We start from the raw sequence: 13,863 nt of genomic DNA, 5'->3' as shown, positions 1-13,863 counted from the left end.
CAACACACAGGCAGGAGTCTGCACACAGGCATCTGAGCTACTTGGGTCAGAATGCTAGACAGACCGCTACCCTGAGCAGGTCTTGATAACTCGGAACCCTCCTTTTATCCTCTAGCCTTGACCTTTGCCTTGTAACATGCACTGCTAACTAGCTATTTCTTTCCATGCCCTGTGTCACTCACTTCCCTCCCTCCACAGTGCCTTCAGCAAGGGCTTCCTGATTCCAATATCCACCTTCTCCTCACCCCTCTTACCCTACTGCATGCCTATTTTCAGGTCCCCCCAATGCAGCAATACTGCATCCAGATGCTTCTATCCTCCTTGAAAGGGACTTTATTATTATTATTATTATTATTATTATTATTATTATTATTATTATTATTATTATTAAAAAATTAACCTGTTTGGATAAGGCTTCTCTCTCAACCCAGAAATGAAAGTACTCTGAGAAATGTGGCCAGAGACATATGCATTGCTAGATGCAATGGCTGCCCTTATTTCTGCAGGTCTTTAGACTACTCTCAAGTGGCCATGTAATTCTGAGTAGAGAGCAGGGCCTCCTTGGTACAGTGACATGGTTACATTTCATGCTTGTCAGGACACCCTTGGTTCTCTCCTTCATCCCTGCTGTTCACCTCATCAGCTCCCAGTGTTCCAACTTCTCCTTCACGCTGTCCTGCTAAGGGCTCTGTTCCTTATCTGCTGCCTTTCTCCAAGTACAGCCACCGCCATTCCTCAGGACACCACAGGAAATCCGTGGCTCCAGAGGGTACACATAGATCTGCATCTCAGAACACTTGTGCTGGCTGTCCTCTTGTCAGCTTGATATAAACTACTGTCATCAGGGGAGATGTAAGTTCATGGAGAAAGATAAGCTCAGTCTACAGGCAAGCTGTTGGGGCATTTCCTTAATTATCATTTGATTTGGAAGAGTCCAATGAATGGGAGTGGTTACCATCCCTGGTTTATTGGTCCTGTGTTCTATAAGATCACAGTCTGAGTAATTGTAAGAGGCCAAGCTTGGGACCTGTAATCCCCCATCCCCCCTGGCCTCTACATTATACCCTGGCTCTAGGTTCTGGCGCTGTCTGGTTTTCTTACCTGACATAATTCAGTGATAAACTATGATGTGGATATGGAAGCCAAACAACCCCCCTTGTCCCTTATGTCATGATATTGAATCATTACATTGATAGCCCCAAGGAGGACACCGTTCATCCAAATTCCAGACTTACTTGTGCAAGTACTTTGTTTGCATGGGTACCAAAGACTGTCATGATCCAGAGTGTGCTGTCTTCATTCCTGACCACCTCTCCAGCTCTAACACCCGTTCTCCATTGCAGCCAGCACTGCCTATGTCTGGACATTCTGCCCATAAGCTAGCAACTGCTGGGGCTGTGGGGGTGAGGTGGGGATGGAGCAGCCTGAACTCAGGCTTACTCCTTCTTGTCATGTATCCTGTCCCTCAGGAGCTCTGTGAAGGTATTCCCTGGAATGCAGACAGAGCCTGTGTTGTTCTTGGGGTCCCCTATGGAGTGTTACCAGGAAGGTGTCAGTACCATTTGCTGTCTTGGCTTCCTGCCTGCTCTCTCTGCTCCCACCCCCTGGCCTGCATTTGCTCTATGCTGAACATGTTGTGGGTCATGATTGGTCCTTCTCCAAGCATGTCAAATCAGTTCTCCACTGTGTAGCTCACACAGTGCCTTGGCTTCTCCCCCACACATTTTATGTGTAACCATGAGGCAGGCTCCCCCAAATGCTCTTCTTTTTGAAATGCAAGCTCAGGTTTGCAGCTGCTTCTGATTTTTATCCAGTTTGTTTATGCTCAGTTCACAATGCTGCCCTTTTTGCCATTAAAAAAAAAGATGAATTTATTTATTTTATGTATGTGAGTATACTGTCGTTCTCTTTGGACACACCAGATAGGGCTTTGGATCCCATTACAGAATGTTGTGAGCCACCATGTGCTTGCTGGGATTTGAACTCAGGACGTCTGGAAGAATAGTCAGTGCTTTTAACCACTGAGCCGTCTCTCTAGCCGCCTTTGTGCTCTTAAGTACAGCTGTTAGACATTCCCTGGCCTCAAAGCATTGTCCCTTATTTCTGAACAATATATACATTACCTATCAGGAAGGTGAAATCCACTTCTCTTCTTTCTTTCTTTGCTACATGCAGGCCTTCAGCGAAGTCCACCTCAGCTATCCTAAACTGTTGAGTTGACCTATGAAGTGCAGTGTCAGCATGTTCAGGAATCTGGCCCCTCTCACTCATCTCTGGGGTCCCACCCCATCAGCACTGCTGCCTGTAATCAAGGTCACCTCAGTTTGTCCTAAAGACTATCTTTGCTAGAAAGTGTACACCTTACTTCCTGTTTCTTAGCTGTCTTGTGCACCTTTCCAGATGAGACCTGAACTTGTGTCCTGTTCACCTGTGCTTGTCACAGACAGTGTGTGTGGAAGGGTGGCATTTTACAGCATCCTGACAGGTGAGATGGTACAAACTGGTTGTTCTGGAGATTTGGCAGCAGAGAAGAAGAATGAAACCTGCCTAATACAACCTGGGGGACACCCCTGCTACTTCCACACTGCACACAAACAGATACAGACAGGGAGGATGCATCGTCCTCAGTTTCTGACCCCGTCTTCTGCTCCAGCCTGTGTTTGCTATGGTCCTGGGCTTGAAGACATTAAGACAGAGCAGGACTCTAAGGCTTAGTGGAGCCTGGTTTCCTCCTCACTAAGCCTGTCCTGGCAGGATTGGGATGCCCACCTTAGTCTTGCCTGCGTCTGTTTTCCCATGGATGGCTGTTATGGATCAATAGTGGAACCAGACCCGAGGGAGTCATCTGAGTTCTTGCTGTTGTCAATTTGGCCTCCTGACCTCCCCCATCGATAGCCTGGAACACACATTAGAAATCCTGCAGGCAAACAGCCAGAGAAGCACCTGGCATAATTTGGGTACTTGGCAAAGGCCGACATGATACTCTTGCTAGCTCTTGATCTCCTTGTCCTTCTCTCTCCTCCCTCTCTTCCTCCTCCTCCTCCTCTTCCTCATTTTCTTCTCCCTCCTCCTTCTCTCTCTCTTTCTCCTGCTGTCCTCCTTTGCCAAATCCCTGTTTGCTAATTCACTGCACCGCTCCATGGCCAGGGTGTCTACTCCTTCTCTTCCCTCCCTGCAAATTCAAGGTGCAGCTTTCCCTTTGTGGTTTTGCAAATCAACTCTGCATTGGTGGGACCGAGTTTGTCTTCAGGTTTACTGAAGTAGGGACTCAGAGCTTGCTGTTTCAACTCCACATGACTCAAGGCTGTTAGAATAGTTCTGGATGTCACCAGGAGCATGCTCTTTTGCCCATCCTCTTCCTGGAGTCCCTTTCCCTGGCTCTCCCTGTCAATCATCTCACAGCCACTAGGCATCTTCTCTCCCTCAGCTCTTAGTGCAAAGGCCGGGTCCCTTTGTCCTAGTTCATTAGTGTGGTGGGAGGACTGGTCTTGGAGGCAGATGAGCAGAGACCCTTGGAGCTTTCACTCCTGTGCAAAGCAGATCACCCAAGTCTCTGTTTCCACATAAAAGCAGGACAGACCTCCTGCTGGAGCTTTGTGGCCTGTTCTCACTGATAAGCATGCTAGGCATTTGGTCTTTACTGCCAAGATACCATCCACAGACTCGGGCACGGTTTAGATGGACAGGAAGCACGTCTGGCCCTGAGCTAGCTGGCACGTGTGTAAAACTTGTCCATTGATCACCATGGCCTGGCACAGCCAAAATGTGACAGTCCTCTGGCACTCGTGAGATGCTGGAGAAACCTCCATGCTGCAGGCATTCCTATTCCCTTGCTGACCTTCCTGGAGTTGAGGAACTGCTAAGAGGAACCTTCTATCAATTGAGCAGCAGACTGAGTGGGTCTCCCTCTGCATTGGATTGATGGCCTGGGCTGAAACTGTACATTTCTTTGCAAGGCAGAGATCCTGGGAGTGGGCACTGGCAAGCCATCAACAGATGGCAGGGTGGCCTAGAGCAAGGAAGTCTGGGAATGTGGAGACAGAGGCAGGGTCTGGCCTCAGGTCTGCCACTTGAGTGGCTCTGGCCCAGAAAGCTGTCTGCTGACCTCTCCCTTGTGTTCCTTGGATGCCTACTTCTTGAGCTGGACTGACAAACATGTGCCTTCAGGGGTAGTGACTAGCCTCTTGATTACCTCTGCCAGCTTTCCCTGGCACTTCCTGTGCCACAGAAGGCACTCATCAGCTGTGTTGGGAGCCTCTGAAACCTCATGAGCTCTGCTTCTGGTGGAAGCTTCCTTAGCCTGCAGATGGCTGCCTATGGGTACTTGGGCTTTGCATAAAATCCTTTGCCAGCCTGTGCTGCACCCACTGACTGAGCCTTGTACTCAGCCAGAAGCCAGGTGACTCTAGGGAAGAGGGAAGTACCTTGGCCAGTGTCCCTTGTTAGGCCTGCCTGTATACCTGTCCTTCATACTCCTTAGAAGCCTGCAGTCTCTTCTGTTCGTATTTTCCCCATGGTAAATGTGGTCAGCTCTAAAGCTGGAGAATTGTTCTTGTACAGGTTCTCAGCCGGGCACTAAGGAGAATGGGGAGGATACTCGTAGATTTCCACATTTGCAGTTACCTCATTACCTCAAGGGAAAAGTGACATGTAATATTACCTTGTCCCTGAACACATACAACAGAAACAGACAATGAGATAGATAATTTCACACACACACACACACACACACACACACACACACACACACACACACACTGAACATTTTCAGTACTGTGCAGTACAAGTATCCCCAATGCCTGGGTATTGTGTGTGTCTTCTACTATGAAGTTACATGTCAGATTTTCTCTCAGGGTTCTACAACATCAGAAATGCTGGTGTTTCAGAGTCCTTTCCCATTGTTCCTGAGTCACCACAAGTGCTGGTGACTTTATTATCACTTTCTTATTGTAAGATTGGACAGTCTTCCTATGATGCTCTGGCTCTCTTCCCATCTTCTTTTTTCATGCTCTGTCCTTCTCCCTTAACATACCTGAATTGGTCACTGAGGAATTTCTGTCCTAAATATCCATGTGGCCTTCATTGACTCCAAGTTTACTTCCCAACCCCAACATTAGCTTGAGAGCTCCTCAAGGATCTTCTTGGTCCCTTCCTACTACTCTGCTGCAGACTATTATGTCCCTACCATCCTCTCAAGATACTCTTAGTGTAGTTTCTATTTCTTTATTACTCTTGAATGTTTTCAGGTCTTTGACTGAAATGACTCTTCTGTTAAGGTGTGCCAAGTATCCCATTACACACTCAATACCAAATAGTATGACAATCCTTCATTCCTATTCTATATTGTCCTAGTGCTCCTTGGATTTTAAAGCGTCCTGTGATAACTCTTTTTGTCTGTTCTATTCCTCAAATGATGCCATCAGTTTGTCCTTCTTCTCCTTAGTCCCTGCTCATTTCCTACAACACTTATTGTATTTCCATTCTCCACTGACTCCCACAGTCTTGAAATTTCTTGGAAACTAGATGTTGCCTGTTCAGACCCTCCCCAGCATCTAAATTTGGTCCTCACTTGCCAGGTGGACAGTAAATGAACAAAACATTCTGTTTACTATGCTTTTATTTATACTATTTGTTCAGTGAGTATATTCACAAATGTGTTTCTTTACAAGACATCAGACACATAGGAAAGACAGAACAAATCTGTTACCTTCCTCCACACACATTGTACTGGTTATTCCAAACTTTCAAGGAACAGGCTCTCTCAGTGGTACACTTTCTATTCATCACACGACACGACAGAAGGACTTCATTTAATAAGGTTAACACAACTGTTAATACCAAATGTCAACGACTGGAAAAAATAACATAAACTCCTCCTCAAATATATATTTAAACATATTGGGATTCTTAATCAACAGTGTTATAAAAGGAATACAAGATTACAATATCTATAGCAAACACTACTTCAAAGTTTAACAGTTAGCACTGGTCACAAATACTAAGTACAGTGCCCTCCCCACCCTCCACAACCTTTTGAATTTAGGACCCTGCCTATCTACTCCATAGAGTACTTTGGGTTCTCTTTTCCATTCCTAAGGGTCTGCCTAGGATCTTTCTAAGGAGCAGAATAACCCCTAGCACCTGAATTAAGAATAGCCTCAACCTCTGCATCATCATCTGAATCCCAGTCATAGTTACATGGCCAGTCTTTGGAGCATCGGTTCCGAACTCTTGCCACAAAATGCATGACTTTCAGCTTGCTGGATTCCACGTGTGCTCGAGGGCCCCAGAAGAACTCATACTCCACTGGACTGCTGCGGGGCACTGGCTTATAAATCAGATACCCTCTGCGCACAAACTCTTCTGTAACGACTTTCTTCGGATCTCCAAAGATGCTGTGCTGCCTCCCAGGCTGCATCCCTAACTTCCCCAGCACTTTCCACACCAGGGCCTCCTTTGCGCTGTTGCCCATAATAAAGATGAGGGCTAATATGGACATTAGGAGACTTTTCTTGGTTCCCTGAAAACTGCTCCGGGTAACAGGCTTTTGCACTAGGGCAGTGCTCGAGGCTTCTGCAGGGGTACTGGAGGCTTTCTCCGGGGTGCTTGTGTCTTCCTCCGGGCCGCTCAGGTATTCTTCGGGTATGCGCAGGGCCACAGAAGCCGCCATCGGGGTCTCAGAAGCCTCTGAGGCCTGGATCTTGCGATTGTTGCGATTCTCTTCAGCTGCCTTTGCGTTCCGTCGGCGCCGACTCTTTCGTCCCCGAGGCATGGCTCCTGCAAAGTGATGAAAGCCTGGAGCCCTAGGAGAACGCTTTCTGCAGCGTTGGAGAAAAGTGGCTATTTTCCGCAGGGTCGGCTGCCGAACCGCAAACGCCAGCGGAGTCTTTGTGGCAAGAAACCAGTCGCTTTTGGCCACAAAGACCTTTCCCAGGCGAGCCGCCTTGCGCAAGCAGTCGCCGCCCGCACACGCCGCAGCGCCAAGCGCGCGAGAAACCAGAGCAGCATTGGCCCCGCCTCTCCTGCCACGCACAAGCCAAACACCCAAGAGGAAGTGGGACTCTCCCGCACAGGAACTTCCGCTAGCCAAAAGGAAAAGGAGCGGGCTGCATTTTGAGTCCCACAATGGTAGTTGAGACTGCTAGGGGGCGGGGGTTGCAGATATTTGTCCTGTGCGCAGGAGCGAATGCCCGTCGTCTTTAGGCAGGTGCACACATCATCCTATTGGATCATAGGTTTTTGGCAAGCAGAAGGCCCTTCCAGTCTCAGCAAAAGCTGGCTGAGAGGGTTGGGGGAGGGGCACGGCGGGGCACAGTCTTGCAAGAGGTCAGCTGACCCCCAGCCCTCCTTGGCTGTCTTGGCTTACACAGCACATTCACTCTCCCGCCTGGCTTTCAGAAGGCGTTTATGTGTGGCTAATTAATTCGTGGGCCCATCAGGGACCCGAAGAATAGACTTAATGACCAAAGCGGTGGGTGAGGGGAGGAGGTGGGAGTGCAAAGGCAGCTAGCAGCGCGCAAGAGACGCGGAGCCTGCACACTGCTACGTGTTCGCCTGGTCAATTAAGCGGGGGCAGTGAGAAGATCAGACTTAGATTTGCGCAGCCTCACGGAGGCCAGAGTACTTCCTGGCAGGCCACAGAGGAAGCAATTAGAATAAGAAGCAGCTGGATGAAAGTGAGCTGTTGCCATGGGGACTGAGAGACAGAAAGGCATTTGAAGGGAGACCACTGGCAGGCTTCAGACAATGGGTGGGAATGGGGAGCAGAGACATGGGATGGTGCAGTTGGATCCTGGGTTTCTAGGCCGGCCAGCCAGCATACCTGCCTCGACTCGCTTCCCTCGGTGCACACTCTGAACTCTGTCCACTCCTTCTCTTGGCTCAGATTCCTCTGCCTGAAATGCCTTCCCTCCATCCTCCACTCTCTAAGTACCACCTGCTTCTCCCAGGCATCTTCCTCGCTCAAGTTTATTTCGGCCTGCCCCAAAGAGTAATGAGTCAGTTCCTACTCCCCCAAGGGAGGCCCCATAGCCAGGCATGCTGCTTTTCTTGTGTCATTTGAAGCGTGAACTTGCTCAGATCCTTCACCTCTCTGAGCCTGGCTTCCCCCCCTTTAAAGTGGATGTAACTCAAGCACTGGCTTCAGAGAGTTGTGCGAATTCAACGAAAAGCCTTTACTGCCTAGTAAGCACAGACTTTGCCTCTAAGTGCGTTTCAAGCAGCAGCAGCAGGTGAGAGTGGCATTTAAGAAATGCGCGTTGAGGGAATATGTGGTGGAGAGATTTTACATGTGTTCCTATTTTTGGAAAAAAATGATTTGTTTCAGTGTGAGTGTGCGTGTGTGCGCGCGCATGTGTCCCGTGTGCGTGTGCCCCGGGTGCTGTACATGAGGGGTTAGCAGAGGGCGTGGGATCCCCTGGGACTGACTTAGAGGTGTTGAGACCTGCTTGCTCTGGGTGCTGGCAACCTAACCTGATTCCCCTGGAAGAGCAGCGAGTGTTCTCTTAACTGCTGAGCCATTGCTCCTGCCCCTCCTATGTGCTCTGAGTCCTTACAAGGTAAATGGACATTTTCTGCATGATTCTCTGGAAGGAATGAAGCATGTGCTTGACAGTGTCTCAGCTGGGAAATGACCCCGTGGGGCTCATCGACTCTGACATCTCCCAGCTTTCTGGTGGAGTTCGTGGACTAGGATATGTTCTGATCTAAGGAGTGAACTCTGTGGTGGGCGAAGCCTGTCATTGGCAACAGCATCACCAGCAGAACTTCACCCCGTGAGCCCCAGACTCCTGTGTGAGAGTAGAAAGAAGACTCCTACTGGAGACTGAAAGCCACTGAGATCAGAGCTGGGGACATGAGTTTGGGGCCAGTTTGTATCTCTCCCAAGCCTTTGATGAGGTTATGGGACATCCCACTCCTCTGACTTGTTCACTACAGAAAAAGCTGGTCTTTCTGACATGCTCCATCCAGACGGCCTCCTGTCTCTGTGGAAGTTAATACTAAATACTACTATTTTTTTCAGTCTTTTCTTTCATTCTTGAGATTATGATATAATTGCAGCATTTCTTTCTTTCTTGTCCTCCCTCCAAACTGTCCCATATACCCTCCCCTACTGTCCTTCCAATTCAGGCCTTTTTTTTTTTCCACTAATGGTTATTCCATGAATATATGTATATACAAATAGAAGTATGTATTCCTAAATATAACCTGTTCAATCTGTGCTATGTCATTTGTATGTACGCTTTGGAGCTGATCATTTGGCATTGGACAAGCAGTTGGTGTGCACTCCCCTTGGAAAGAGTATTTCTTCTGCTCCCAGATGTCCTTGGTCACTTGCAGTTCTTTGTGTAGGGTGGAAATCTCATGCACTTTCTCCAGTTCACTTTGTTTATTGCTGTCCTCCTTGTTCAGTGTTCACAATGTCTGTTGGTGAGACTTGATGAGTGTGGCTTCTGACAATCCCAGGAGACACAATCTCACAGCTAACTCCCTGATACTCTGGCTCTTACAGTCTTTCTGCCCTGTCCCCCCTTCCATAGTGGTCCCTGAGCCTTTAGAGAAGGCCATCTGGACTTGAATATTTTATTAATTCATTTTCATATTTGTGATTATATTGTAATGAATAGTTATATGATTAAACTATATAATAATTTGTTTCTATTTTGACACTATATATGAGAATATAATTCCCAAAGTTCACTTTTTTACTGAAGGTTTTTTTTTTAAATAAGAAAGTGTACTAATACTTCCTACTTGGGAAATTGATTTGGGGCACATTTAATACTGCTCTCCCTTCTGCCACATTGAGGAGAGGGTGCCATTCCCTGTCATTGTCTTTACCTAAATGAACCATTATTTCAAGCCGAAAGGACAGTACAACTCTCCAAGTCCCATAGATACAGCAGATAAATAATGCACAGCCTAAGACCATCAACTCTCAAAAGGGTTTCAGTGATTGAAAACTATTCTCTCTCTGGGTCCTTTATCAGTGTGACATGAGGATCATGAGGAATTTTAGTTTATAATATTATTATACACACTGTATAGTCACACCACAATTTATTACACTATTTTCCTACTGCTTAAACATATTTGCTCATATTTAAAAGCAGTGTTTCATATTCATTTGTATACTTGTGTACATGTTTGTATTTCTAGTCACAGAGTTAGTGGTTTGGGTGGTTTTTGTGCATGTAAATCATGATGTAAATATCCAGGCTTATTCCATGAATAATTTGGTCCTTCCTTAGGAAGCATCAGCAGCAGTGAATGAAGTGTATCATTCTCACCACATCTGGGTTTTCCCAAAGCACTGTTAGATGTATAATACATTAGCAATCAGATGGGTAAACTAAAACATATTATTGTAACTTTTATATATGATTAGCATAAAATAAAGTACATAAACTAATGTACAATTTGATACATTTTTTTCTTTTCTTGGATAGTTTAATTTTATATTTCAAATGTTATCCCCTTATTCATATTACTCTCCCCAAAGCCCCTATCACATCCCCCTCCCCCCTGATTCTATGAGGATACTCTCCCACCATACACTCCCTCCCAACTCCCTGCCCAGGCATTCCCCTACATTAAGACATTGAGATTGAGCCTTCACAGGACCAAGGGACTCCTATTGATGCCAAATAAGGCCATCCTCTGCTACATATGCAACTGGAGCCATGGGTCCTTCCATGTGTACTCTTTGGTTGGTGTGCCGTGGATCCCTTCATGTGTACTTTTGGTTGGTGGTTTAGTCCCTGAGAGCTCTGGGAGGGGACTGATATGGTTGTTTTTCCATGGAGTTTCAAACTCCTTTCAGCTCCTTCAGTCCTTTCTCTAACTCCTCCATTTGGGGATTCCATTCTCAGTCCAATGGTTGGCTATGAACATCTGCCTCTGTATTTGTAAGGTTATAGCAGAGCCTCTCAGTAGACAGCTATATCAGGCTCCTGTCAGTATACAACTCTTGGTATCATAAATATTGGCTCGGTTTGATGACTGTATATGGGATGGATCCTCAGTTTGGGCAGTCTCTGGATGGCCTTTCCTTCTGTCTCTGCTCCGCTATTTGTCATAGAATTTCCTCCTGTGAGAATCTTGTTCCCACCTCTAAGAAAGACTGAAGCATCCAAACTTTGGTTTTCCTTCTTGAGCTTCATGTGGTCTGTGGATAGTATCTTGGGTTTTCTGAGCTTTTGGACTAATATCCATTTATCAGTGAGTGTATACTATGTGTGTTCTTCTGTGATTGGGTTACCTCACTCAGGATATTTTCTAATTCCAGCTATTTGCCTAAGAATTTGATGAAGCCATTGTTTTTAATAGGTGAGTAGTACTCCATTGTGTAAATGTACCACATTTTCTGTATCCATTTCTCTGTTGAGGGACATCTGGGTTCTTTTCAGATTCTGCCTATTATAAATAAGTCTGCTATGAGCATAGTGGAACATGAGTTATTGTTAGATATTGGAGCTTCTTTTGGGGTATCTGCTGGGTCCTCAGGTAGTACTATGTCCAATTTCTGAGGAACCGCCAGACTGATTTCCAGAGTGATTGTACCAGCTTGCAATCCCACCAACAATGGAGGAGTGTTCCTCTTTCTCCACATCCTCACCAGAATCTGTTATCACCTGAATTTTTTTAACTTTATTTTAAAAAACAAAGATAAATGTACAGATTTTTAAGCATTTTTGCATAAAAGTATACAAACACATTTTATAAGGTTGTAATTAAATATTTGTGGGTACCTATACATACACATATGTATATTTGTAACAATAATATAAGAAAAGAGGTTATTAATTTGAGGATATAGGAGAGAAACTGGGAGAGGCTGTAGGAAAAAAAGGGGGATATCACCTGAATTTTTAATCTTAGACATTCTGATTGATATGAGGTGGAATTTCAAGGATTGTTGTGATTTGCATTTTCATGATGACTAAGGATGTTGAACATTTCTTTAGGTGCTTCTCAGCCATTCAGTATTCCTCAATTGAGAATTCTTTCTTTAGCTCTGTACCCCATTTTTAACAGGGTTATTTGGGTTTCTTGATTATAACTTCTTGAGTTAGATATTAGCCCTTTAACAAATGTAGGATTAGTAAAGGTTGTTTCCCAATTTGTTTGTTGCCATTTTGTCCTCTTGACAATGTCCTTTGCCTTACAGATTTATGATTTTATGAGGTCTCATTTGTCTATTGTTGATCTTAGAGCATAGGCCATTGGTATTCTAGACAGGAAATTTCCCCCTGTGCCCACCATGTGTTCCAGCCTCTTCCTCATGTTCTCTTCTAATAATTTCAGTGTACCTGGTTTTATGTGGAGGTCCTTGATCCACCTGGACTTGAGCTTTGTACAGGGTAATAAGAATGGATCTACTTGTATTCTTCTACATGCTGACCACCAGTTAAACCAGCACCATTTATTGAAAATGCTGTCTTTTTTCCACTGGATGGTGTTAGCTCCTTTGTCAACAATCAAGTGACCATAGATGTGTGGGTTCATTTCTGGGTCTTCAATTCTGTTCCACTAATCTACCTGCCTGTCTCTGAACCAATACTATGCAGTTTTTATCATGATTGCTCTGTAATATAGCTTAAGGTCGGGGATGGTGATTCCCCTAGAAGTTCTTTTATTGTTGAGAATAGTTTTCACTATCTTGGGATTTTTTGTTATTCCAAATGAATTTGCAAATTGTTCTTTCTAACTCTGAGAAGAATTGAGTTGGAATTTTGATAAGGATTTTGATGGGGATTGCATTGAATCTATAGATTGCTTTCCAGCAAAATGGGAATTTTTACTATATTAATCCTGCCAGTCCTTAAGCATGGGAGATCTTTCCATCTTCTGAGATCTTCTTTGTTTTTTTTTTTTTTTTTTCTTCAGAGACTTGAAGCTCTTGTCATACAGATCTTTCACTTGCTTAGTTAAAGTCACACCAACGTATTTTATATTATGTGTGACTAATGTGAATTGTATTGTTTCTCTAATTTCTTTCTCAGCTTGTTTACCCTTTAAGTAGAGGAAGGCTACTGATTTCTTAGGGTTAATTTTATATCCAGCCTCTTTGCTGATATTATTTATCAGGTTAAGGAGTTCTCTGGTGGCTATCATATCATCTGCAAATACTTATATTTTTATTTCTTCCTGTCAAATTTGTACCCCTTTGATTTCCTTTTGCTGTCTAATTGCTCTGACTAGGACTAGTACTACATTGAATAGGTAGGGGGAGAGTGGGCAACCTTGTCTAGTCCCTGATTTTAGTGGGATTGCTTTAAGTTTCTCTCCATTTAGTTTGAATCTACATTCTGGCTTGCTGTATATTGCTGTATATAGTTATGGGCCTTGGATTCCTGATCTTTCCAAAACTTTTAACATAAAGGGGTATTGAATTTTGTCAAATGCTATCTCACTATCTAATAAGATGGTCGTGGGGTTTTGTTCTTTGAGTTTGTTTATATAGTAGATTACGTTGATAGGTTTCCATATTGAAACATCAAGCATTGGTATGAGGTCTTCTTTGAAGGTCTGATACAATTCTGCACTAAACCAAACTGATCGTGGGCTTTTTATTGGGGGGGTGTTGGGAAATGTTCAATGGCTGCTTCTTTAGGGATTATGGAATTGTTTAGATGATTAATTGGTTTATTTGATCCCAATTTAACTCTGATAACTGGTATATGTCTAGAAAATTGTTCACTTCCTCCAGATTTTCCTGTTTTGTTGCGTATAGGCTTTTGTAGTGGGATCTGATGTTTTCTTGAATTTCCTCAGGTTTTGTTGTTATGCTTCCCTTTTCATTTCTAATTTTGTTAATTTGGATACTGTCTCAGTACCCTCTGGTTAGTCTGGCTACGGGTT

The 13,863-nt window shown here is 44.8% G+C and overlaps 1 protein-coding gene across 1 annotated transcript; it reads right to left on the bottom strand.

Annotated features, from left to right (window-relative positions):
• Positions 1 to 6,115: 6,115 nt before the first annotated feature.
• On the bottom strand, positions 6,116 to 6,784 carry MAGEH1 (MAGE family member H1; the record flags this gene model as incomplete). The annotated part of the gene is made up of 1 exon (XM_080910408.1): positions 6,116 to 6,784. The coding sequence occupies exon 1, from the start codon at positions 6,770 to 6,772 to the stop codon at positions 6,116 to 6,118; it is 657 nt and encodes a 218-aa protein (XP_080766534.1). The 5' UTR covers positions 6,773 to 6,784.
• Positions 6,785 to 13,863: the final 7,079 nt, after the last annotated feature.

Source organism: Micromys minutus (genome assembly GCF_963924665.1).
Source record: "Micromys minutus genome assembly, chromosome: X".
Classification (NCBI taxonomy): Eukaryota; Metazoa; Chordata; class Mammalia; order Rodentia; family Muridae; genus Micromys; species Micromys minutus.
Note: the sequence above shows the minus strand (reverse complement) of the source record. Positions and strands in the feature narration are given on the sequence as shown.